The sequence below is a fragment of the Pleuronectes platessa genome, chromosome 4 (genome assembly GCF_947347685.1).
Source record: "Pleuronectes platessa chromosome 4, fPlePla1.1, whole genome shotgun sequence".
NCBI classification, from domain to species: Eukaryota; Metazoa; Chordata; class Actinopteri; order Pleuronectiformes; family Pleuronectidae; genus Pleuronectes; species Pleuronectes platessa.
In genome coordinates, this window is record NC_070629.1 from 18,053,917 (window position 1) to 18,081,039 (window position 27,123).

General features: G+C 42.2%; 3 protein-coding genes across 8 annotated transcripts in view; 2 read left to right on the forward strand and 1 right to left on the reverse strand.

Annotated features, from left to right (window-relative positions):
• emid1 (EMI domain containing 1) overlaps positions 1 to 14,501 on the forward strand; it is a 51,716-nt gene extending 37,215 nt beyond the window's left edge. The window contains exons 4-16 of the mRNA XM_053421724.1: positions 1,589 to 1,678; positions 1,795 to 1,856; positions 1,972 to 2,104; positions 3,675 to 3,719; positions 3,820 to 3,927; positions 6,005 to 6,112; positions 8,610 to 8,699; positions 9,000 to 9,052; positions 9,167 to 9,229; positions 9,326 to 9,370; positions 9,600 to 9,644; positions 11,723 to 11,807; positions 13,231 to 14,501. Coding sequence (XP_053277699.1) covers positions 1,589 to 1,678; positions 1,795 to 1,856; positions 1,972 to 2,104; positions 3,675 to 3,719; positions 3,820 to 3,927; positions 6,005 to 6,112; positions 8,610 to 8,699; positions 9,000 to 9,052; positions 9,167 to 9,229; positions 9,326 to 9,370; positions 9,600 to 9,644; positions 11,723 to 11,807; positions 13,231 to 13,364 — 1,061 coding nt within the window. The 3' untranslated portion in view covers positions 13,365 to 14,501. The remainder of the gene's footprint in view (positions 1 to 1,588; positions 1,679 to 1,794; positions 1,857 to 1,971; positions 2,105 to 3,674; positions 3,720 to 3,819; positions 3,928 to 6,004; positions 6,113 to 8,609; positions 8,700 to 8,999; positions 9,053 to 9,166; positions 9,230 to 9,325; positions 9,371 to 9,599; positions 9,645 to 11,722; positions 11,808 to 13,230) is intronic.
• rhbdd3 (rhomboid domain containing 3) lies at positions 14,082 to 17,036 on the reverse strand. The gene is made up of 5 exons (XM_053421726.1): positions 16,555 to 17,036; positions 16,086 to 16,469; positions 15,509 to 15,635; positions 15,177 to 15,422; positions 14,082 to 15,016 (listed from the first exon to the last, which is right to left on the reverse strand). Exons 1-5 carry the CDS (start codon positions 16,703 to 16,705, stop codon positions 14,848 to 14,850), a joined length of 1,077 nt encoding a protein of 358 aa, XP_053277701.1. The 5' UTR covers positions 16,706 to 17,036; the 3' UTR covers positions 14,082 to 14,847.
• A 1,353-nt stretch (positions 17,037 to 18,389) lies between these two features.
• On the forward strand, positions 18,390 to 26,915 carry ewsr1b (EWS RNA-binding protein 1b). 6 transcript variants are annotated; one of them, XM_053420486.1, is made up of 15 exons: positions 18,390 to 18,471; positions 18,914 to 18,950; positions 19,623 to 19,674; positions 19,904 to 20,048; positions 20,421 to 20,616; positions 20,710 to 20,966; positions 21,084 to 21,240; positions 24,314 to 24,351; positions 24,928 to 24,957; positions 25,084 to 25,199; positions 25,283 to 25,412; positions 25,542 to 25,652; positions 25,767 to 25,893; positions 25,991 to 26,350; positions 26,493 to 26,915. In XM_053420486.1, the coding sequence occupies exons 1-15, from the start codon at positions 18,456 to 18,458 to the stop codon at positions 26,527 to 26,529; spliced, it is 1,809 nt and encodes a 602-aa protein (XP_053276461.1). In that variant the 5' UTR covers positions 18,390 to 18,455; the 3' UTR covers positions 26,530 to 26,915. The 6 variants fall into 6 exon arrangements, with proteins under 6 accessions (XP_053276461.1, XP_053276463.1, XP_053276460.1 ...); XM_053420488.1 differs by having other exon boundaries at positions 19,907 to 20,048; XM_053420485.1 differs by lacking the exon at positions 18,390 to 18,471 and having other exon boundaries at positions 18,895 to 18,950.
• The last annotated feature ends 208 nt before the right edge of the window (positions 26,916 to 27,123 follow it).

Genomic DNA, 27,123 nt, shown 5'->3' on the forward strand with positions numbered 1-27,123 from the left:
TGAATGCAGCCATCGAACTCCAGCGTGTGCACATACTACATGCACACGCACACAAGCACGTCTCTCTCTTTGTCTCTGCCGTCCTCCCAGAGTGGACAGTGGAGCGGTACAGACGTGCAGGTTCAAAGTGTGTGTTCTCCTCGTCCTCGTGCCAGGTTTATGTTGTTATCAGAGTTTTCTACAACCTCCAGCTCATGCCATAACATTTCCCTGTCAGGTCTTACATGGTTTGATTCCATCTACACTTTTAATCCTCTGAGAAATGCCCTCAACCCAAAACAGTGAAATCATGAGCACAGAGGTTGAGGAGGAGGAATTATTGGAGCGGTCTCAATTTACCCGTAACCATGTGTTCTTTGCACTTTTCATTCTCCTCCTTTGCCCTCTCTCGCTCTCCCCGCTCTCTGGGTAATCACTTGACCCGCTATGCTATCCTGTCTTAAATTCCCAATCGTTTATTTTCGTTGGTGACAGTAAGCTCTCCGTTTTCCTCTCCAGTGAGTAGAGGCGGATCGGGACATGTGATGTTACAACAAATGAAGGCTGTTAAAGAAGAACACCTCTCTCTTGCTCCGGCCTCGGTGCAGGTGGTGTTTCACGGCTTCTTTTTAGTGCAGCACTTGGCTTTGGCCGTGGTTGCTGGCCACTGGTGGCTAATGAGGTGCTGAACCCGGCCCCTCGTTTGTACCAGGAGCACCTGGGCCGAGCAGAGCCAGACCGGGCCGGACAAAGGAGTCAGTCTCGCATTTCCACCAAAGTCTGCCCGTTCAAAACATCCACAGTCCAGAGACACAAACTCCCACACTTCATAAAGTGAAGGCAAGACAGAATGTGAGCCGAGGCTGCCCATTCTCTCCGCACAAGGAAACTATTGTTTTGTCTTTTACACGCCCTCTCTCGCAGGCCTTGCAATTTTATACTCCATAAAGAAACAAGGTGAAAGGAAGGCAACTTGGCAAAGATGCAGCATGCGCAGGGTTTTCTCTCTTGGACGTGTGCAATCTCCATTTCTGTCTTCGCCCTTCGCCGTTAACCTTTTATCAGCTCTTTCTGCCTGATAATAAGAAGCTGTCCTGGAGGACGACAGCCCACTGACAGACAAGATTTCTTGTGAAAATTCTTCATACAACCCACTGCCTCTGTAGTGATGACATTAACAGTAATAATACACCTGCAGCCTTTCAATGGACCGTGACTGTTAAGAAGTTTGATCAGAAGCATTCTTTTTCTTTCTTTCTGTCTGTCCATGTCACTTCAAACTAAGATCCACAGTCCTCCTGGGATATTTTAGATGATAGATTACTTTGCTTCACCTCAGTACTTCAATTTCTTATTTCTGTCTGTCTATAAAACATCATATGGAAACATTATCATTTTAAGAACCCAGGTTGATGTCTTCAAAGTTCCTGATTTGTCTGACAAACATCCCCAGCCCCTACAATGTTAAATTTAATTAATAATAACAGGAAAAAAAACAGCATCTCTTCACATTCAGAAAATGAAATCCAAGAATCTTTTCTAAATTAAATAAAAGTTCAAATTCTTAATTTTAAAATAAAAAATAAAATCACTTTATCTTCTGTTACAGATGCAGGGAACCAGCTTGTGGCTCAGGAGGCTGTGAGGAAACCATCGACGCTACGCCGGCCGCCTGCACGCACAGGAGAAACAACCTCTAGTAAGAACTGTGAACATGACATTAATGTAGTTTGATTCTATAAATAATTTTATACATGATCACGTTCATGTGTCTGAATCCTGAAAGTGAATCCTGAAACTTTTTGTTTTTCTTAGGCTGTCTGAACTGCAGCAGAATCACAGATCTGAGTGACAGGCTGAACTCAGTGGAGGCAAAGGTAACAGTTGATGTCTGACGTCAGCCACAGTTTCTTTACCACTGACAAACACCACAGTCCTGCATCTAACACGATTGTATTTTTCTGTGGCCACCCTTGTTTCTCGTTGTACCAGGTCCAATTACTCACTGCCCCCTCCTCCATATCGCATCGCCACCCTCAGGGTAAAGGAGAAACTGCACCAGAGGCCTCATCCCTAATTGGGGCTGCACCCGCTCAGGGGGCTCCTGGTGAGCAGGGACCTGCAGGTAGATACATTTTGCTGTCTTGTATGAATAGATACAAAATATACTGAATGCGTCCATTGAGGGAGTCCAGGGTTTTGATAATTGAGCAGCTTCCCTCTGCGAGCAGCAGCTCCGTTTCCCCTTCCACCTGCTCACTTCTGCTCTCCTGTCTTCCTCTGCACACACATTTCGTTTCTTTTAGCACTTTGCACTCCCTGAGTTCTCTTTCCTTCCCTGTTGTCAAGCTGAGCAGCAGAGAAGTTGATGAACTCTCTGCAGCTAAAAGGTTGATCAACGCAGCTGCAATGTCAGACGCAAAAAAAGTACCTGTCCCGCCAAAACGTAGCCACTATGAGAAGGATGCTTGTTTCTATTATTATCTTTGTACAATCTTTCACTCTGTGCAAAATTACTCCAAAGTTTATGGCTGAAGTTTTCAGATGTGGACAAATGAGACAATCCTGGTGAAAACATGTGTGATCAATTTGTATCTGTAAAATGTGATGTATTGGGTTGTAAGCAGACAGAAGTGTACATAACATGGAGGCTCCGCAGTGGAATTTATGTTGACACTCACATTCATAATTTGAACACATTAAACACAAAATGATGGAGGGAAAAAATTGTGCTACAAATAAAAAATTTCAGAATTACCCTATTCATAACAGAGATATGTGGCGCTCACGTCTCTGATAATATATGTATTTTAGTTCGACAGCTACAAGGAACCAAAACCTGTGCGATCTCACAAAGTGGCTTTAAGTTCTGTCTACCATTAATCATGACTGAACACAGCAAAAGAGTTAAGCCAAAAGTTACTCGTGTAAATAAGAACAAGACAATTTACTGATGCATTCACTCTCCCCAGAGGATAAACTTTTTTCCATTTTGGCCACTATATGATCATTTCACTAGTGCCACCCTCAGGCCAAAGTGCAGCTGTGCACACAAGAGTGGATTCATTGTCCCCAGGGAATCACACCCTTTGGATTTGAATCACTCTGTCAACTTACAATACAGTCAAGTTGCATTTTGGAATAATACCCAAAATGCATCTTGACTGTCGTCAGTTTAGTTGGAGAGTCGGCTATGCTATGCTTTAAGAGGCTTATGTAGCCTTGAGCCTCGGTAAGAAGCATGCAAAGATCATTTCTTTCAAACGCCACGTTCCTTCTTTTCAACAAAGTTGTGTAGTGGTATTTCCCAGGTCCTACAAAAAGAATTCGATGTGTACAACGGCTGGTGTTCCACTTTAACAAAGAGAGGCTTCCTCACATCACTGTGGCCGGAGCTCTTTGTTGAACTTTTTTATTAAAGGTCCAACAAAGGCCTGATACAACTGAAATCACTGAACAAACATTTTCATTTTCAGGAATTTATTGGCTGAGTCAAAGTTAATTTATCAATTTGGAACAGAGGTTTAAATTAGACTTAATGAAGTATAAACACAATCTGCTCTATTACTTGGATTCAGAGAGTTGCAGCTCATCCCTCAGTGGATTTTACTTTCCCTCTTCTCAAAGTGGTTTGAGCCAAGATGTTGTTCACGGAGCTTTATCTCTCAATTAAGTCATCTCTGCTTTCATTACAGGTCCTCAGGGTGAAAAGGGGAGAGATGGGCTTCCTGGCAGAGATGGTAGGTTGAAATCTTAGTTGCCTTTCAGTCGATGTAAAACCATTTAAGATGTAAACCAGTTAAGGCTCCGTGATTACTCATGACTGTTTCCTCCTCTTAGGGAAGTTAGGGTCTCGGGGGCTGCCAGGTCCCAGTGGGCCTCGGGGGGAGGCCGGGGCAAGGGGCCCATCTGGAACCCCCGGATCAAAGGGATCCCACGGACAAGCAGGTAAGAGTGGATGCTAAGTCAAATCCAGACAAACGATTTGTGGCTAACAGCTGAGTCTGGATGTTGGCATAGCTTGTCCATAAAGATGTGTGTGCGTCACTGCAGTACAGTTGTGTACCTGCCTATCCACTTAGATGATTGTCTGTAGAACAAAACATTTCAATGGGACAATATTGACCAAACACTTGTGGAAAAAATCTTAGAGATCTCTCACAAAACCCTGAGCCGTCCTTTTGCAGAGTGTTTGTCTTTCTCTGAAAAGCACAACCCACAGACCCTCCTGCGGCAAATGTCGGAGCTGGTAACTTACTGGAATGTGGCCATTGTACTGGTTGGCTTTTAAAATCATATGTTTCTAAAAGTACCATCTCGGTGGGCAGTAAAAACATTTGTTTTTAAACTCTACAACATGTGCTCACTGCTGCTCATGGCCACCAACCAGAACAGACACAGACGCATGTATATGTATTTCAAGCTCACCCCTCGACGTACTAATAATAAATGACCTGTTGGGTAATAAAGTAAATCCACACGCAGCTGTAACTTGAATGATAATAAAGTAAATGGCCGTATAAGTTTGTCACAACATCTGCTCTGGCTATCGGCTGTTATTCCTCCGCTCAGGATCATGAAGGGCGTGCCTCTCGTTTCAGGCCAACATATGACCCCTGCTCGGTGCCTGCTGCTGGGTAAAGACGAGATTTAGCCAAAGAGTTTAACTGCAAACCCACGCCATGTGACTTCAATCTGAAATGAACATGAGTTATATATACACAAATCCCAGGTCCTTATGATTTCCACATGCCTGTGGTGTTATTGTTTTTTCTATCTCCATTACTTCATAAGTACCCAAAGCCAGAGCTATGTCTCGGATCCAAAGCTGTGTTTTCCTTATTGTGCAGATTTTTTTTATTTAATTATAAAGACAAAGATAAACACACAATTGGAACGTGTCCAATGTCAGAGCAAAATGTAGACAAATGTGGTTTTAGCCTGGGGTCATGGGAAAGATTGAAGTGTGGGGGGGGGGGGGTAACTTGTGATGTTAGGAGATGTGACACTGTACATTATGATAGGTCCTGATAAGTTACAGCAGAGTTGAATAACAAACTGGGATTCATATATTGACGGGATATCCCCCCGGCTGCTCTAGGGAACCATTACACCAGCAGGAAAAAAACACAAAACGGTTTTCTCAAATATGTCACATATATTCTAAAAGGCCACTTTAACAGGCCATTTGAGCCGCTCTGCTGCAGATTGCCGCTCAGAATCTCTCCAACGCAGCCAAAACACAGCTGGTCACGCTGCAGTGTTTATCGAGGCTAAGTGAAAACGGCCCACGGAGGTGTCAAATCAGAGCTGTAACAACATTGCCTTGCTGAGTAATAATTAGCAGACCACCACTGTCAGATGCATCCGTGTATAAACGGAAAGTTGGTGAGTGTTGGTCTGTCGGAGGGTGGGGGGGGGGTCAGGGGCCAGCGCCCACACAATGAGGTCAGGTGCTGATGTGGTGGGGCTTTTTTTTTCCACCTCCAAAAAAACCTAGTCTGCTGGAGGAGGAGAGGCACGTTCAGTGATCGGCCCACTCAGACCAGCCGCAGACTGTTACTGGTTCACACACGTGCTAAAGCCAGCAGCATGTATGCAGGGAGTATTTAATTTACCATGAACCGGTGCCAGTAACACTTTGCAGAGCGTAGTGGTGTTTATTTGAGTTTTCCTGTGTCCCTGAGTAAGTTCCCAGCACCAGGCCATTAAAGACCCTCCTCCTGTTAATTACAGAGAGGAGTTGGCCAGTTCACTTCTCCTCCTCGGTCCAGCTGCTGATTTTACTCCACATGTGCACAGGCACATACAAAGACACTCACTCCTACCACAGACTATAATAATGTATCAATCAGCACTTTTTCTAATATGTTTCCTCTCTGCTCTTCGTCATAGTTTATCCTCCACATCCTCACATCTCTCAGGCTCATTTATTATTACTCTGACATTTAGCTTTTCCTCTCCAGAAGATGTAGTCACTGTGTGTCTGTCACTGCAGTGATGTGTCTGCCATCCCTTTCCTAAGGTTCACGTGGTCCATCAGGACTCCCAGGAGACAGGGGTCTACCAGGGCCGCCTGGGCCTCCGGGGCCTCCAGCACCAGCCAGTGCCCACATCCCAGAGCCAGACAATGGTAAGACCCTGGACAACCAACATACTTTATACAGACCCACACTCCACACCAAATAGTTAAAAGCACTCTTTGCATTTGTCTATAATGTAGTCCATACAACCTATAATGCAGCCAGTGTAGTCAGAGATCCAGGTGTGTTGAGCTTTCCATCTTTCCATCTGTCTGTTTATCCAAACCACATTGTGCGAGTGGCGGGGTGCACCCTGGACAGGTCATCAGCCAGGGGCCATACAGAGACAAACAACCATTCCACATTTACATTCACACTTAGAGGTCTTGTGAAACTCACTTCTCTCTAAATCCACATCTGCAGATCCTGTTGTTCTCACCCCCATCCAACACTGTGAATATTTATGTGTTTTCATATAAACAGTAGTATTCCTCAAGACCTGTAAGCAGCGTTTGATCTTTATATTTGGCTGCATGTTTAGTTTTTTCGCTAGAATTCCGCTTTTGTACAGCTTATAAATTCTCACACTTAGTTTTATGGACCTGGACGTGTCCCAAAGGTCACAAACTCAGATGGAGAGTAGACCCATGTCAGACAATCACTTCACCACCTCATGCTTGTACGGAGAAGTTTCCTTCATGGCTAAACCAGACGATGTGATCCTACGTTCAAACAAAAACAGCTTTCCGTGAACCCAGCACGATGGTTGTACACAAATTCAATCATAGCCTTTGTTCCGAGGCAGCGTGACGTAGGTTTTTTACTGACTTTTAGCTTGACATCACTGATATTTATGTGCCTGCAGCCTCAGCATGATGGTCTCTCGTGCTGCGTGAGAGCTCTCACAGGGTTTAGGACTAATGGTAAACAAAGAAATGAGAGACAGACATGATGACGGTAATCCTTTAACTGCTACTTGCTCCGTATTGTTTATCGGCCAACTAGAACCGAATCGAAGAGCATTAAAGGGAGGCAGAGACGTTAACAGATTGACACAGACTTCACATGCTGGGATGAGAACCTGTCCACCACTGATGTCACTCAACAACTTCCAGATGTAGGCCGCTCAGACAGCTGGGGGAGGGGGGGGGGGGACAGATTGGGGCCTGCACCGGCTCGTACAAGGTCAACACATCGCTGGTGTTTTATAGGTGGATTCAGTTGGGAAACAAAGTATGTGGTGTTCAGGTTTGTAAGCCCCGGGTTCCTGTGTGGAGAGGTGCTGTGGATGCGTAGAGTTTGGCATGACGATAGTGGGCCATTTCTTTCACATCAAAGTAACACCGGGGAGCATCAGAGGCTGGGGTGGGGGGTTGGGGGGTCCTGTGCCGAGCTTCCTTTGGAAAACACTGGATTATTTGGCTTTTACATCTGCATCAGGGGGATGGAATTCTCGTGTGCAGATCAGGAGAGGCTGCTCAAAACCAGCAGTGACTTGAAGCAGTGAAGAGCCTGTGCAGTTGTGTAAAAAGTATATATATTTTAGTGCCTCTGCACGTTTTCATGTCACGCACTGTGCAGGAAATGAAGAGAGTGTGTAGAAATAGACACAGACACAGAGGTTTGGATGTCACCTCCGGTCCTGATCTGTTGGCGGTGTGCTGCGATCTGGCAGCTGGAGGATGTTACTGGCTCCTCCTGTCTGTGTCTCCTGAAGCGTTACGCTGTGATTGGATCTGCGTATCCTGTCAGTATAAAGTGACCCAATGACCGCACACTTCCTCTTCGGCTCGCACGCTCACCTACCTCTTCCTCTTGTGCTTCCTCTCTAGTCAGGTAGTCATGTAGGCCTGGTCAGTGTTGTCACATGGTGGATATGTAATGCAAGTGTTATAATGCAATGATTCACAACTTTTTTGGGGGAAAAGTTTGATCTATTTGTAATAGTGATTTAGAATTTACTCTTTAGTAAAAAGTAGTATTAGAGTTTCGTCCTCTGTTGAACTTGTGGGATGAATTTTAGTATTTGATGGAAAACACTGCACTCTAGTGGTAAATCTAATTTGTGAATTAGGAACCTGAGAGGGTCTTTTACGTCAACAAAGCAAGTTTACCAGTTGCTTCAGGCAGCAGTGAGCACACAGCAACAAACACGAAAGTGAAACATATGTTTTCTTCAGCAGTTCATAGAGAACAACGCATTTTGCCACAAAAAGTTCACGTCTCAGACACCACGTTCTGTCAGGACACATACAAATCGAGCCTTCCTGCTGGAGAGATTTGTCTCTCCAAACGGCAACATGGACCTAACCAAAATGGACCCATTAGATTGTTGTGGCACAGGGAGGTTTAAGTCCCAGTGATTCCCTGAAGGACAATAACATAACATTACAATACCTCGTGCAGTAATTGTTCATTTTTATGGAACGTGAATCTACATTTTCTGTCATTGAAGCAGCCACATGCTGTGTAAAGACTGATTACTGTTCTAGATCCAATTTTATTACCACAAAATTACAGTTGTCAGTTTAGATCCTGTTTGCAAATACTTTCCTTAAATGTTGCTTCTACATCCCATGAAAATAACACATTTTGTTTCACCCCCAGCTCGCAGAAAAGACCTCTTCTACACCAACACATTTCATGACTCACGAGGGTCGCCCGTTCCAGGACCTCAGGGCCCCGCCGGTCCTGTCGGTGAGTGTTTATTTATCTGATTCTTTATTGTGTTTACCTATAACTGCACACAGGACGTGAGTCAGTGTTGATAGTCCAGATTTATCTAGTGAATACTGTTTTGCATCACTTTTCATTAATTGTTTCCAGTGCTATTTGGACTTAAAGTCGCAGTTTACTCTGTCAGAAGGTTTTAGGTTCAGTTTGATTCTAAACCAGGGCAGTTGAAAGCAAAAAGAAAAACAGTTAAAAGTAGCAGCACCTCCTCTCAGTGGGTAAAGGTACTTTGTGCCACTATGTATATTTCTGTCTATTCTGCAGGTCCTGCAGGTCCCAAAGGCCCAGTAGGACCGCCTGGTCCACCAGGACAAAATGTAAGCTCCCTCACATTACAGTTTTGCACTGCAGTAACATACTGACTATAACACTGCAAGAATTATTAAAAATCTTTCTTTGTCATTTTGAATTTCTAACCTGACTCGATACAGGGTAAATCTGGAGCTGCTGGAATACAGGGCCCTGTGGGGCCAAAAGGAGAGCGTGGGGAGAGAGTGAGTGCTCTCAGAGCTTGATAACATGTAGTAGGTTTTCTGCATTTCACTCCACATCCTTCAACAAAACTCTGAGACATGCCTCTGGTTTTTCAGGGTCCTTTAGGTTACCCAGGAGAGAGGGGCTTCAGAGGCGAGTTGGTAAGATACCTCCACCCTGTTAAGATTAAGAGTAAACGGGTGAAACATCAACACATGTCACAGCTGGTTATACTTCTGTAAACGACACTACCCAGCAGCACGACACAGAGACACCACAGAATCAGAGCTCGTTCTGTTGATGTAAACTGCTGCACTGCAATTATTAATGGTTTGAGGTCACAGTAAACTTGAAACTTTTTTTTGAAATGATGTTAAAATCTCTTCACAGGGAACACCAGGTCCTAAAGGAGAGCCAGGAGAGAAGGGCTTGCCGGTAAGAAAGTAGTTGGTGATAGTTCACATGATGGTGACAGGGTAATTACCCGTTAGTTAAATGAATGGTTTTAAGATTCCTCTGCTGTGTTTTTAATGTTTTGTCTGTGCCTTTCTAACCCGTACTTTCCTCTTATCTCTTTCTCATTTAACAAGAGCAATCTAAATGTAAGAGATTTTTATTTATGTAATCATGTGTTCACTCTGCGATGCAATGAATCTATTAATGAATCTAACCATGACATTCATCGCAGGATAGTTTCTCTCCAGTCCATACTTTCCGACCTGTTGATAGTCGTATAGTGTCTGTCATTCACTGGTGATTTTCGTTTGATTATATGTGATTTGTGTTGACCTGTGTGGTTTTATGTGTGAAATGTTGTGCTGTTAATGTGTTCTTGTTTTTGTTGGTCCTGGGGGTGAGCTCTGGACTGCTGTCCCCTGTCACGACACTCTCCTCTTGACCCTAAAGCTGTCTGACTCCCTCTGCAAGCTGCTGTCCCCATGGCTACCTTTCACAGTCACCTTTTCAGCATCTGACTTTGGCATATACATAGAAATATACAAAAATACAAAAAAAAACAATCGCGCAACAACACCATGCACCAACTCTGACAGAGTGAGAGAATGTGGAATATAATAAAAGATAAACTATAACCCTAAACTTCTAAATTAACCTCAGCTATTCTCTCTTACATCTTATCAGTTTGGGCGATTTTTAAGATTCACAAAGTTTCTATGATCCACAAATGTATATGCCAAATCACTCCATATATGTCAGTGGTGGGTCCTGTTGGGCTTAGAGGTGTTGTGCTCTGATGTGAGTGGATACAGCTATCCCCTTTAATCCCACAATGCAACCTTGCATGACTTTATCTTTCTGTTCTGAACCATTTCATTTATTCTCCGGATGTGAAAGTCAACTACAATGTGAATGTAATCCGTATAATAACATTGTTCTGTTAAAAAGGAAAAAAGGCAAAGTATCTCCTAACTCCCTATGAGGATGTCAGAAATTTGGAATGTCATTAATCTGGCAGGTATCCAAAACCATGTTCATAACTTTTATACAGAGCTGCTAGGCTTAATACAGGCAAACCATACCTGCCCGGAACAGAGTGTGTTGACTTTGTCAGAGGGCTGGGTAATAAAACAATATCAATGTAATTTTCATCAACAGCAATAGAAAAAAAAGTTCAATATGCGTTGTGCAAGCACAGTGAAGAGGTGTAACGCAAACCACAACCTTCGCTCAGGAGCAAAAATCTGCCTTTAAACCTAAAGTGACATTTATTGTGATAATTATCAACATCTGCTGATGTCAAAAAAATTATTCTTTATGTAATTTTAGGCCATATCGTCATTGTCATCCCTGCAGCATTAAAATAAAATTTGTAGCTGTGAGTCAGTGAAACTTTGCCTTTTCTCTTTATGTCCTTGTCTTACTAATCAGAGCATTTCCTAGTGGAATCACTCATCCGGGCACCAATAGTTTTTTCTCTGCATGCGTTGTTTTGTAAAGTTAATATTTTCCAATTCCGTCATCTGCTTTACTTCTCTTGTTCTACCACTTGTGTTGCTTTTGACGGTGTTTCTCCTGAAGCCAATGCCTTATCCTTTAACCTCAAACAGAATTCCATGTGAATCTATCCTGCTCCTTCTGTCAGATAAAGACTGGTTAGCATTTGTGACCACAGCCTTAAGAATGAACTGAAAAATACTTGCCTGGCTTAACTGCAATACCAGACATAAAGGAATGTAGATGGCATGATGGAGTCCAATTCCTGGGAGAGTGTTAAACACCTGTGTTATGTCACCAAAGTGAGGCTGGTGTGTAATGTGCATGCTGACGCTGCCCAGCCCAGCATGACAGAGAGTGACTTCATACAGCAGCATGGCCAGAGAATGAGGGAGATACAGAGAAATCCAGGGAGCAGATTGTGTCTGAAGAGCTGGGCAGATGTGTGGACTGTTTTAACCTTCTAACTGCTGAACTGTATTGAGACAAACGCCTTGCATCTTGGCGAGCAGTTCTTCGGCTTGTGCTCTTTACCTTGACGGCTGTATCTATCTTCACAGGGGGACGGAATACATCAGATCAGAGAGGCGCTGAAGATCTTAGCCGAGAGGGTTTTAATCCTCGAGACTATGATCGGTATTCATGGTGAGTAGGAGGCCTGAGGCGGGGTCAGCTTTAGGCAGTGGTCAAATGTGAGGGGGCTGTGGGGTGGCGGTGTTCAAACTCCCACCGCACCTCACTGCACTGGGACAGGGAGTGGGAACAGTCTCGAGCAGCCCCAGGACTTGGGCTGATGTTTCCACCCCCTCACACAGTCCCCCCTGTCACTGCTCTCTGATAGGACGTTAGCTTGCAGATGTTCCACGACTTGCAGGCAGACCTTGAGCTTCTGGCTCGCAGGGTGACACTGCTGGAGGCTATCATCTGGCCAGGTAACGCTGACACATCCCCACCCACAGCTCTGCCGGCCCTCACTGACTTTATTTTTGACGAGATTTAAAGAGTGTTGATCGAGCGTTAGAAGTGCAACCTTTCTGATCGTTGAATGCTGATCTGGTTAATGAAAAATAGATGAATTTTTATAAATATATGTTTTATGTCTGAATTGTTTTGGTTATGATGATCCTTCCATGTCATGGCAGCACAGATATTACTCCAAAGGTCCCGAACATGAACAGGCTTCCTGCCAAAGTCTGAACATCGTTGGTGATTTCACATGAGCTATTTCTGTATTTTTGCATTTTTCTTTGCTCTTCTCACTAGTTTACAGTGGAGGAGGCTCAGCTGGGAAAAGATGATATCACAAACTTGCTTCCAAGCAGTAAATTAGGCCATGGCAAGATTTGGAAATAAAATCAGACGATAGTTGACTTCACTGAAAAGAGCCGCCTTAAAAAACAACCGTTTTATTTACCAACTCTGCTAATATAACTTGTTTATTTTAGGTTGATCGAATTAATTAATTATTTTGTGTGTTACTAACAGTTTTTCAAGTTGACAAATCATTTTCGTGTTTCAGTGTTGTTTGGTTGCTTACATGACCAACACCATCAATTCAATGTGATCAAACAAAACACAAACAGACCTGCTGAAGAAGATCAACACTACCTAAACTCGAACCCTTAAATTGATTAAACCTAAGATTGTTATTAACTTTGATATATCGTCGTGAATGTTTTTAAGATTTTAAACCAAGTTTTACAGGCTTTAATGTTAAGATCAAGATAAATCTTGCGTAATCATGTTTTGTAGGTTTACATGTAACAATAGAGGTAAAGTATGTTAGTCGAAGCAGTACTACTGTAGTGTATAGTCAATGAAATCAAGCTGTAGGAAAGAATTCATAATTTTGATGATCAATTAATTGTCATTTATCAAGACAGAAATATCAATCAGTCAATCATCTTGGCATCTCAAAGCACCCACTCATGACACACTGTAGATACTTTAGAGCAGACTTGACTCAGGACGACACAGTGCACATGTTCACACACACACACACACACACAAACACACACACACTGATAGACAGGGAGGCCCCGTTCCAACTGCTGTCTTTCTTCAACAGAGCCTGATCTAGGGTCTGGGGATGGACCGTTTGGCACAGCCATCCCTAGTTTCTACAGAGATAAACGAGCAGGTGCGCTTCCATATCGACTCGCTTCTCCTCTGTCCTCCGACACCAAGGTTCGAGGCAAGTAGCCCCCACCCCCCCCGCTCACCCTGAGGATCACGGGCTGGGTTGAAATCCCCCTCCTATAGGTCTCATCGGCACTCAACAGATTTAGACCGTATCTGATACCGTCAGATTTAGGATGGGGGGGGGGACACCTCAGGGAAACTCCACTGATACTCCACAATACTCCTCCTCTATTGGGAACTGGAGAACTAGTTTGACCCCCCCACCCCCCCACCTGTTGCCATAACTACACTCTTTATCTATACACAATACACCCAGCAGCCCCCTCTCTGTGTCTCATTTTCTTTGGCTACAGAACTGAAGCCTCAGATCATGTTTGAAAAAGGAAAATCTGATGTGCTCCTCGAGTACACACAGTTCTGGACAATAAGGGTCATTTAGAGTAATAATTTGAAGGAGGAATCAGATGTGAGCAAAGAGACTGGATTTGAGTTTCTAACGCTTTCTCTATGTAACTGCAACCTGACGAGATTCCATTATTTAAGTGTATTGAGCATGTGCAGTTTGCAGGACACAATTACATAAACAAACCTCTTCTTCTAGTATTAGTTTTTGTTATACTTCTATCATATTGTTTAACTCAATGTTATGTAGTGCACTAAAAAAATGAAGTCATCTCTACTCTAACTGAGATACATGTTGCTGACAGTGATTTGTGGTTTTCTGGTGTGAGTGTTTTCCCCCCCCCTTGAAGTCCACACTGATGAAGTGGATGAATAAACAATAATATATTTGCATTTAATCTTTGCAAATGCACAAATATTAGCATTTGAATTTGGCTGCATATCAATTGAAACGATCATGATGTTGCATTCTGACTGTCCACTTCACCATCTTTTAACACACACAAGAAAATAGCAAAACTGTTACTGGAACTTGAACCTGTTTTTACCACTGCTGTGTTGGTAAACTGCTTAAACTGTCCTGATGAAAAGACTTGATAATTGTTTTTTCATCTTATATCAAACCTATTGTGAAACTATTTAAATAATGATCATTTGTAGTTTATTTTGTATACTGTTGTGTAACCATTTCATATTTTTGAACTTTATTTTCATGCAAACGTGTTATTGTGTTAAGATAATCCTATCTAGAAGATCGGTGTAATAAAATAATGTTCATTGTTGTTGTTTTTTCAATTGTGTCACATCTTCATTTGTGTTTCAACAATGTTTTTTTCACACACCATCACAATGTTGATAAATTACATCCACTCTCTCCTATGCGCATTTCATGTGTAGATACAGAAGGTCTGTCCAATCATCACATTTGCATTCACACTAAATTAAACTCACAGTTGTGGAGGAAGAACAACTCCACTAAAACAGATCCACTGGAGATCCGATCATTAAAACAGTTCAACAAGAGGCCCACAGGGAAAATAAAACAATGTTGAAGCTCAGAAAAACCCAAGCATTATTTATGTAAGGTTCACTGCATATGTGCAAATACTGTCACAGACTCAGTCCGGGAGTGTGAGGTCGTCTAGGTGCTCTGTGGAGGCAGAGGACTCTTCCCCTTGGAAACCATCACTGCTTGTTCACCGACTCTGTCATCAATAAGCAAAGAGATGGCGCCATCTAGCTGTTTTGAAGCTGCCAATGCAACAACAGCTTTCTCTGTGGGGAAGCCCATCTTCTCCAGCTGCTGGAGTCTGAGAGGGAACATTGGTGTTTTAGTGAATGAGGATTAATCCACAAATAAAAATGTATTCCCAATGTTGTGTGAGCAGTTTAAAGTGTAAAAAAAATTAAACCAGCCAATTCACAGAAACGTGTACATGATATACATGAGGATATTAAATTATTACTCACCGCAACGAGGAGACGGATGATTTAGGAACTTCCACTTTAGCATCAGGGTCATCAGGAGCATCCTGTAATGAGGCCAGTATCCCTGCTCTGAGCATCTGCGCCTCCAGAACCTCTGCTTCAGACAGTGCCGCAGACTCCTCTAATATCCAGGCAGGTAACGGCTGGCTCCAGGGGTGGTGGTCCCTCCTGGGGGGAGCAGCAGCAGCAGCCTGATCTACAGGTGGGATCTGAGACGGGGATCTGGATCTGTGATAACAGAGGATGAGGAAATATTAAAAATCTGCAACTGCTGATGTTCAGTGAGACTTTGCAATGGATGAGATGACCCGCACCTCGGTGGGGAAGTGTAGGTGGGTAATCTGAACCTCGCTGATTTGGAAACATATGCCCAATCAGGAATGAAGTCCAAGACCCAGGCCTCCTCCAGCTCCTGTAACGTCCCAATAAAGGGCTGACGATCTGCGACGTGTATTAAGAAATCATAGATTTGGTGAATAAGTGGACACGTTGGCTCAAACCCTTAATAACAAATGACACCTTTATATGGGTTATTTAATCATTTTCATTTTAAATGTGATAATTTTTCCTAATTCACCACAAATCTTGAAACAACTTATCAACTAGAATTTCATTCAGTAGAGTCTATACCTCTGCCAAGGTCCAACAGTCCCATTATGAAACTACATTGAACTTCACTAGATGCACACTTTTATTTGGATCTGCACCAAATACACACACTCATAAACACCAGTCCCCTAAAAACTTATTTCTGTTTCCCAATAAGAATGATAAGTTGCAAATCGTCAATCGTTTAGGTGTCCATCAAGGGAAGGGTTAGGGTTAGGGTTAGGGTTATGGTATTATATTTGGTTTAGCGAGGTTTTACTTTGTCTGAAAAGGAAAGGATACAGTTATGTCCGATGCATATTGCACAGAAGTGGAGCAGGGCGGGTGTTGACGGCAGCAGCAGTAACCCGGCCAGCAGAACGATCCAGGGAAGAAACCAGACTGGAAAAAACCTCAGCACCCTCCTCTGCTTCACCTGACGACACTGCGCTGTGAACAGGGCCAACTGGACGGCGGAGTAACCACAGATCCTACTCGCCTCTCCGCCACCGACGAAGAGGACCAGGGTGTAGAGAAGCGGTAATATGATCATGGTCAGGATGGAGAGGGCGAGGAAAGCGACTGTTCCCCATCGACGCTCCTGACTGGCTCCACACAGCAGCAGGAGAGCAACACTGACCAGCAGAGAGGGCAGCTCATCATGACTCAGGGCGTACAGGAACACATCTGAAGAGGAGGAGAGAATGTGTCGTGATTTCATTTACACAGACATCAGGTCTGCATTATGATAAAAACCAGCCAGGACATTTACCTCTGAGCCTCGGGAAGTCTCCATTTGGACCCGGGCTGAGACTCCCCTGGATGCCCCCAGCATACAGCAGCAACATGAGGAGTATCCATGAGCAGGTTCCCACACAGAAACCAGGACGATCTGATCCAAACCAGAACCACACTGACCACATGGTTTAAAGATAAGCTGGGGTTTGTCCTCTCACTGGTCCCCGGTGCAACTGGGGTGAGCCATCTGTAGCTGCTCATACAGAAATGGAAAGGCTAGATATAGATGAAGGGCTGGATTCTTCAGTGATATGCATTAAACTACAACTGGATGAAAACTCATCTTAGTCTCGTCACATCTTCTCTGCCAACGATACTGAACCCCGAAGAAGAGTCTCCGAGTTCAACAACTGTCTTCTGCGATGATGCAATCCTTGAAACTAGAGCAATAAATATTTTAAATAAGAAACCTCCCAGTGTGGAAATGTTTACACACGTTCACTTCCTGACTATGGCACGTTTCTTCTTTATGTAGCAGCTGGAAATTTTGCGAAAAAGGCGCATTACTGCCACCTACTGGACGCACTGCAGGTAGGTTAACACTTTATTATTTGTGCTGTAACCATTGGTTGTTAAATCTGTTCCTTAACAACAACAATAATAATAATAATATTAATAATAATAAAAACAATAACAGTTAAGGGGCCGTACAACTCCGATACCTGCAGAGTGAGAGAGAGGAGACAGGAGTCATGTGTATAATGTAATCGATACAATAAATTAATTTCATCACTTGGAATCTAAACTGATCACACTTTACCTTAAAGTTTTCCTAGTATTTATTTGAGTTATTTTTATTATATTCGGAAAAATATAGTAATTACCAATAATTAACCTTGTAATATACAGTGGTGGCCGAAATTATTAGAACACCTTTATGATCTGACAAAATTGACCTTTTTTTGCCTCCAAAACATGATTTAATTTCATAATGTTCATGAAACATGCAGATGGTTGCTCTGAGCACAAACATCTAATGAAGTGAGTCCTACTGTTTTTATCCACTTTTAACTTCAATATTTAGTATGTCCAACTTTTGCAGCTATTACAGCAGCACATCTCTCTGGCATCGTGTCAATATATTTCCTGAGAACTTCAACACTAATTTTATCCCATGCCTTCTGCAACTCAAGCCAAAGGCTTTCCTTTGAATGTACAATAGATCTGTCCAGTTTATTTTCCAACTCGCCCCAAATTTGATCGATGGGGTTCAGGTCCGTACTTTGAGGGGGCCAGTCCATCATTTTCAATGTTCCAGCAGATTCCTTCTGTCGCAGGTAGTTCCGGCAGGCCCAATAAGACGACTCCCAGATGGTACTCCGTGCCTCACCACAATCTTGTGGTATACTTTCTTATCCATTGTGCCATCATTTTTCGACTGCATCTCAAGTCCTTGGCTATGCGGCGGTAACTGTTTTTTGTAAGGAAAATTACCTAAATCTTCTTATGATGGCTCTATTCTATGGTTTATAGAGCATAATTGATGACTTTATAGATATTTCATTCGTTTAATGGGTATTTTAATGGCCAATTCAACAAAAACAACTGAAACCTCTTAAATAGGCTGTGTTCTAATAATTTTGGCCACCACTGTACATATAATGGCTAAACTTGAATCTTACAAATATAAAGTAATTGAACCCAATAACAAGGCACCTTACACACAAATGTAATCAAATCAAATAATAATGATAATGAAATTAATAATAATTATTATTATTATGAAGGGCTGAAGTTGTGGAAAACACTTCCGGCTCCTTACTCCTGTGACGCGACATCGCCTCCCAACTCTCGCGAGATCTCGCAGTGCTCTTGAAGAAACGCTCTCGTCCCGGCACTCCGCTCTGTCCAGTCGTCCTGCGCACATACTCCGAAATGGCGTCGGCTCCAGGTGAGGGAACAATTGTGTTATTTTACACGGCGTTCCAAGAAATCTTGTGCCTCGATGTCTTTTTTAACTACTGATATGGTTAATTTAAAGACAGGATGTGTGTAATCCGGGTTTTTGATGATATAAAACGGGAGCTCGTGATGCTAAGCTAGCATCAGGCACAGGGGCCTAGTCGTGCTAGCTCCGCGCGCCGTTGCGGTTATTTTCCGTCAGTTTATTTCTGCAAACAGACGCGGATTCTCTTCAGATTTGGGCAAATCTATCTGTATACCGCACATTCGTGTAACGTATAGTCGGTTTTGAAGCGTCCTGTTGTTTTGGTGAGCATCGCAGTGCTCTGGCTGAATGGCGACCTCACTACCGGTGTGTGTGTGTGTGTGGCGCGTTTAGAGCGCTTTGTTTGAATGTGGTGAGCTAACAAACATGTCCTCTGTTGTTCCAGATTACAGCTCGTACAACCAGACCAGCGCCCAGCAGGGGTAAGATCACCGAGTTCTCTCTCTACACGTTACACGTATTTAAGTACAATTAAGAAGCATGTTGTCCTTTTTAACTCCACTACATAATATATATGTTATATACTAGTTATCAGTGGTCAAGTTTACTAGGAAAATAGTTCCGTAATTTAAGATTTCAATATTCGTTGGTAACATTTAGGATTGGTGGCCACTTGTGGCTAATCCCAATATTTCACCAGAAATTCAAACTGAAAACAGATTTATGAATTTAAGCTAGAGCGGGGCAAGTTTCAATAGTAATACATGTTTATTGTACATGGACAGTGAGGATCTATAAACCATGTGATCATCCTCAGATTTGTAAAATATTTAACAGAAAAAAACGGGAGGGCATTTATTGTGACAATAATTGACATTGATTGATGTGTATAGTTTAATCTGGATAAAGCTTTTAGCCTTATCGCACTGCTCTAAGTTGAGTGAGTCGGTATGTTGGCCTTTTACAGTGGCCTATATCCCATATGATAAGAAACCATTAGCCAACTCTATATAAAATAGTTAAAAGTAGCTCAGACACAACCCCAGAGACACTCACGTTTTTGTGTACATCACGTTGAGTTGTAGTGGTATTTTTTACTCCTAAGTACTTCCACTACCGCAGATGAGCTAACTCTGTGGTTTGTGTTTTTACAGGTATGCCTCTTATGCTGCGCAGCCCTCACAGACTTATGGACAGTCTGCACAGGTGAGATTCTACATGCCTAAGTAGTGTGACTGTAGCTGGATTTTAAGTGAATTTGTTGATATTGTGAGAATATTCGTTAAATTTATTTTAAAGTTTGTATGTATATATAAATGGACGCTCTGCTCACATTGTACAGTGTGTACAAATGGGACATGTATTAATTGTGTATCAGTCTTTGTCTTTAAGATCTTTATTCTACCTGTGAGCTAACATACTCTTATCTTTTCAGCAGAGCTATGGCCAGCAGAGTTATGGATCATATGCCCAACCTGCAGCAGCTGACAGCAGCTACACCCAGACAACTCCTGCTGCTGGAGGCTACCCTCAGCAGCAGCAACAGCAGTATGGATCCTCATATGGCCAACCAGCTTCAGGTCAGTTATTAAAGCAGAGAGACGTGGCTCTGCTTAGAAATAATTGCTATGAATTGGGTAGGACATGATAAAAATAGGTTGCAAGCCCATTCACAACTTCTTTATTTATTTAATAAAGTCTAGATGCCTATTAAGTGCACAATAAGTTATTGTGCGCTTAATAGGCATTTTATAAATGTAAAACTGGTTGCTTAACTGACCAGCATTTGTATATTTATCTGAACAAGCTGGTCTAACCTGTCTACTAGAAAATGTGAACAGTAAATTATCTTTCGTCCTCATGATTCTTTGTGATGTGAACAGGTTTTGGGGTCATCAGTTTGTCAAACGCGAGAAATCTTAAAAATCTTTTTCTAATTGTGTTTTCCACAGCTGGCTATCCTGCTGCTCAGTCTACCACTCACAGCTACTCATCGTCCGCCCAGGGTTATGGAGCAAGTGGTTATGACAGCACTCCAGCTGCTGCTGCTCCAGCTGCTTCCCAATCTTATGGTTCTCAGCCAGGCTATACTGCCCAGTCTGCTTACCCAGGTTATGGCCAGCAGGCCGCTCCCACTACACCACAGAGGTAGGAACTCCCCATTTATACACTTGACTCCCCATTTATGAAGTATGGCAATGGCTCTTAAACGTCAGATCTGTCTTGCTTTGTCTCTACCAGCTACAATGCTAACGGCCAGCCGGCTAGTTACAGCCAAAGTAGCTACACCGCCCCAGCAGGATATGGGCAGCAACAGGCTGGTTACCAGGCCCAGCAGGCAAGCTACAGCCAGCAGCCAGGGTACCAGCAGCAGACCCAGCAGCAGTCCCAGGCTCCTCCTGCTTACCCCCCGCAGGCTGCTGGCTCCTACGGACAACCTCCAGCCAGTCAGTATGGCCAACAAGGTGGACCACCGAGTTACCAGTCCAACCATTACAGTACGCCGTGCTTTTCACACCTGGCTGAACTGTGGTTTTCTAATGGGCATTCATACATTAATTTCACTGTAGACATGCATTGACTTAGTTGTAATGCTTTTGTGCTCTTCTTTTTAGATAATTACCGACAGGATGGCCAGGGTAGTGGTTCTGGTTACTCTGGCTCTGAGTCGTCAAGGTACTCAGGTTCAGGGGAGAGCAGGGGCCCCGGCAGAGAAGGCTTTGATCGTGGTGGAATGATGCACCGTGGGCGCGGCATGGGTCGTGGCATGGGGTAAGTTTATTTCCTTAGCACCTAACCTCAAATATATCTTAACTCTACAGGTGCTGTTGCCACTTGGGGCAGGGCTGAGACAATTCCCAATGAAAACGGTTGTAATAATCAAAATAATAAACATTCAATGTATTATACTTCATCCTTCTAAAAATGGGAAGGTAGTAATGATTTGACAGCAGTCAGTGCTGGTAAATGATGGGTCTCTCCTATAATGTCAAAGGACTGAGAGATGTAATACATGCTGCCAATGGCTGAAATTGTAGCTGTTGTTCAGTTTCTCTCAACCCTGCCTCTCATTTGGCCAAAGGTAAGATCAAGGTCTATCTCTATTTGTAAATCTTATCAGATTCCTGTGCATAAACATTTAGATTGAATAACTTATTTCCTAGAAAATAATTAAAAGTAGTTTCTGGGTTACTGAGAAGGATCCATGGTTGGTCAGGAAATGTGAGAGAATTGTATTGACAAGGGAAGTGTATCCTAATACATCCAAATTATGATGGGGTTTTTACTAAGGAAGGTTCAAACTTTCAACAATACCCCCTCGGGTCAGTTTTTCACCGTGTTGCGTTATTCACTAACTAATGGTTAAAGGAGAACAAAGCGAGATATTGCTGAAGGTCTGCAGACTTTTTTCAATTATTGTGGTGCTAAGGTCCTTTAATTTTAGTTTGTCGTTAAACTAAACCACACAGCATTTTGATTCAAAATAATTGTATTAGACTTCATACAGGGCGTCTTTGTGGCATCTTTACTCAAGTGCAATATTTGGTCAAATTATTTCCCGTGGAAAGGTTTTTCTTTACTTACAGACACATTCTCTTATTTTGTCTGGTTTTTGGGAGGCTGTCACAGGCAATACACATTTGTTCTTGGTTGAGTGGCCCAAGGAATAATGGAACCAGGGAAATGGTGGAATCAGATGTGCTAATAGACCTCACTATTACGGCGCATCAACTACAAAGAGACAAAGATAATGAGGAACTAGCCCGTTTTTAAGTTTCTCAATGAATTTTGTGTCTGTTGCATCAACATTGGTCTTAGAAGATATCAATACATAAATTTATACCATCTATTGTACTAAAAGACGTTGTGAAATCTCTTAAATGTGTTTTGTGGTTGAAGATTCAACATTCAGCCAAGCTAAAATTCTCAATCAGAAACTGTAAATGTAACATTCATGTCAATAGAAATACATATTTTTTTTATATACATCACGTCTAACACGTTTTATATTTGACAACCATGCAATGGCAGTGTTTTGTTGTGCATCACTTCCATGACAAAATTCAAAGGTAAAAACGTTTACAGTGATGTCAGACAACATGGGAAAGTACATGACTTGACAAAGACTGTTTACTGTCACAATATCTTAGTTCTATTGGTAAAGAGACCTCCTATCTCAGGGATTTTGGGTGTAGTGTGATCCAATCGAATCTCACACTGGCTACCAAACTGGTTTTCTGGTGTATAGCACATTTTTTGTCTTATGTAGATGTGTATCCCTCATAACAATGAAATTAGAACTCAATTGAGATGGTCTTTGGCACTCGGGTGCCCTTATTGAGATGCCAGTCAAATTGATATATCAGGCCTCTTAATAGTTTGTTTGACCCAACCCCAAATCAGATCGACTTACATTCAATTCAATAAACAGGATTTTTATTATTGCGTAATAGATCAGACGTATTAAGGTGATCAGAAAGTATTGTGCATTTACCTTGGTTTAGATTTGTAAGGACTTATGTAAAACTAAAACATGAAAACATTTTATATGGGTGAAAAAGCAACTTGACATCTCAGAGTGCACAGAAGCACTTGACCTCATAAATCTTTGGGAAATAAGTTTACATCTTAAGATTTTTTTTAAAGTCTTGGCTGAGTTTTGGTCAGAAAGGGTCCTTGAATCATTGGTTCCTCACGTTCTTTTCTGGTTCAATGGTTTCTTGGTGGCGCAGAGATGACTTGTACCTTATGGTTTTTGGTACAGTAAAAACAAGTAGGCCGCTTTTAGTCAGTCAAAAGTCACGTCGACAAACGAAGAAACTCATTACTAACTAACTAAAGCAGTTGTAAACCAGAATACATAAAACCAATGGCATGAATAGGAATTAATAAACAAATGTAGCTGTAGCATAGCATCTTTCATACTTTTTAGAATTTTAGCAAAGTTTTAGATTTGCACAGGTGTTCTGGGGGGGGGCTGCACATGTCATTTTGAAATGTTTAAAATTGTTTTGTGGTTTGGAATACAAATGTTTGATCACATTCTTTGAGCACTTTTTTAACATGCTTTGTCACATTTATACCGTACAGGTAACACTGAGAGCCATTTAAAACCATCTTTTCTCTAAAAAGTATCTGTACTGAGTACAGAGCCGCCCGCTTAAGCAACAGGAGGGAGCTTAAACAAAGATTCGGGGTCTGCCTTTTTTTCAAGGACTGAGGATTTTGGTTTTTATAAGCATGATGGTGATATTCATTGGTTTGCCATTGTTTGTTTTTCTTCTAACCTAACCTTGGTAAACACAGTAAAAAAATATTGTTGGTGTTTTTTCTTGAACTTTGTATAATTGTAATTTTTTATTTAATTACCTGGTGAATGTGATCACCTGACAGTGTTGTGACATTTCAGATGCATTGTAGTTTTATTGTACATTTCTGAATGAGGTGTAACATTTGTCAGAGCTAATGTTATTGGGGTATTTGCTTGGGTCTGGGTACAAATATCAATGCATCTGAAATCATTTTTATCTGTACAAATGTTTGGGTTGTTACATTTTCAGAGGCAGTAAAAAAAAATGTTAGCCATTAATATAAATATTTTTTTGGCACAGATGTATTGACTAATATACTGTCACCTAGATTGTACTAAGCTTGTAAAGGAATGGCACATACGTAATACATATACCCTCAATTAAACTGTGTATTTATGATTTTGGGGGGTTTTCAGCTGCTGTTCGATTAGCTAGAATGTTATGATTACTCCCTCAATCAAGCCACTTTGCTCGAGCCATGGAAGTGGCTGTAAAAGGGGCACGCCTTCATATCTCCATTTATTCCCCCATAGCGGCGCTGGAGACAGAGGTGGCTTCAGTAAGCCTGGTGGTAAGTTAACGAGTATCACACTGGTTAGTCCTTTAACAGCCTTACACTTTTTGAGCAAATATGCTTCAAGTATTGATGTGTCTTTTACATTGTGGTATTCAAAATTTATCAACACGTCTGGAAATATTGGGGCAATTTTTTATTTCAAAGCCTGTGACCATTTTCTCTGGGGTACTTGGTATAATTCAATCACTGCTTATGGTCTGACAGCAAGTTTTTGACAGGTTAATAAGACATTCACTCAAACGTGTCCGTAACTGCTTTTGACAAATCTCAAGCCTGAGTTTTGTTCTTTTTTGGGAGGATTTCGTACTGGTCTTAGAGGCTTTTCAAATGACACACAATTATTTGCCAAAGGGTCTGAGGTGTTCTCTTTTTTCGATTCAATATATCACTTGTGGGAATTGTGGTGTACCATAAGGAGCCATGTTCAACCTCCCAGTACGTCTGACTGAGTCTATAAGGAAGTGTCTGGATTATCTGTTGTAGTACTCAGGTGTTGTACATTTGACTGAAGATGCGCGCACACTGACTTCTTTCAATGTGTCTCTCTCCCCCTGAATTGATGGACTACAGGACCAATGAGCGGCGACGAGCGTGAAATGGGTAAGTTGTCTCTCACTCAACCCTTTATTGCTATTGACATTAGTGTTTTACACAGTGAACCACATTTCTTGAAGTTATATTAGGAAACAGTTATATTTGATATGTTTGGTTTTGTATATGATGTAGGACGCCCTGAAGAGCAGGATGACTCTGAGAACAGCACCATCTACATCACAGGCTTGTCTGAGAAGGCAAACCTGGAGGAAATGGCCGAATTCTTCAAACACGTTGGTCCGATCAGGGTAGGATTTTTCACATACATTCACCCTGAATGTTGTTTAAAGCAAAATAATGTAACTAAAACCAAATTGTCATTGTGTGTTAGATGAACCGCAGACTCGGCCAGCCAGCCATTAACATCTACACAGACAAGGACTCTGGAAAGCCCAAGGGAGATGCCACTCTTTCCTACGAGGAGCCCGTCTGTGCTAAAGCAGCTGTGGAGCACTTTGATGGTACGTTTGACTTGAGTGTACATCAAATAAATAAATAAAAAACTGTAGTATACATATATGATTGCACCAAAAATAGAGTTTATGAATTGTTGTTAATTTTGTTTATTCTCTTCGTATTTTTTATTTTAGGAAAGGAGTTCCAAAGCCGACGGCTTAAGGTTTCCATGGCACGCAGGAAACCTATGATGGGTGGAATGAGAGGAGGCATGCCTATGCGAGATGGTATGATGGGCCGTGGAGGTACTTGTATTTTGGGGATATTCTCGCTGCTGGAAACAACGTTCACTTACTAGTTTGTAGCAGGTGACAATACAACAATATTTTGATAATCACGTAATTTCCTCATTTGATTAGGTATGATGGGCCGCGGAGGAGACCGTGGAGGATTCGGGGTACGAGGTGGTCCACGTGGAATGGGCAGAGGTGGACCCACAGGAGGCAACATGCAGCAAAGAGCTGGGGACTGGGAGTGTCCTAACCCGTATGTATTCCTTTCATGGTTCAATAGTCCGCTTTAAACCTTTTTCCAACCCTGTTACAAAGATACGTTATTAATGTAATTTTTTTTGTGTCCTCAGGGGTTGTAGTAACCAGAACTTTGCCTGGAGAATGGAGTGCAACCAGTGCAAAGCTCCCAAACCAGAAGGGTTAGGCGGCGGTCCTCCATTTCCCCCTGGTGGAGACCGTGGAAGAGGTGGAATGGGAATGCGTGGAGGCCGTGGTATGGACCGAGGTGGGCCAGCAGGAGGCCCAGGTGGTCCAGGTGGCCCCGGAGGTTTCCGTGGAGGCTGGGGAGGTGACCGTGGTGGATTCAGAGGACGCGGTGGAATGGATAGGGGAGGCTTTCGTGGGGCTGGGCGTGGAGGACCCCCCATGGACCGAATGGGTGGCAGAGGTGGAAGAGGAATGGGCCCACCAGGTGGCAAGATGGAAATGAGGTAGATTTATTTTCTTTTAAACTACTCAATAATTGTTAGTATTTAGTAATTCCAAGATGACTCGCCACAATTATAATTTTAGATGCAATTTGAAAAGAGAGCCAAAATCTGTCATTGATCCCTTTCCTTTACTTTGTTCAAGGGACCATCGCCAGGAGCGCAGAGAACGACCCTACTGAAGGACGACTTCATGACCGTTCCTCTTGTGGAATTTGATTTTTATGGCGCAGATTTTAATTTATGATTCCATATTCCAATGGTTATAGAACTGCTGTCAAACATCCTGTGCAGTTTCAAATTGTGTTTCCATATATTTTTTTTAAGTTTAGTATTCCATGTTTATGCTGCATCTTGTATTGTGCATGTTTTTTTTCGTTGTTGCTTTTTTTTAAATGCATATTAGTTATCACTTTGTATTGTAAAATGCAATATTTTTCATTCATTTACATAATTGCCTCCCCTTTCCCATAAGTGACAGTTGTATTATGGCAAATAAAATTTTACCCATTTGACGTCTTTGTGATGTTAAATATACTCAAGTTTACAAATAAATTCATAAATGAAATCCCTGACCGGGTTTGTTTAATCAGTCTCTTTGAAAGTTGTGCAAAAAGTAACTGGTTACGTTGTTGCAAGAGGCATGTTGGAAATGTTGGCGTTATGGTGATGGAACTATAGTGATCACATATGCTGTTCATGATACTACAGCAAAAACAACCTATTGCTGAAATAAATCACTGAACAAGTTAAAACTGTATCAACAGGCGTATTGT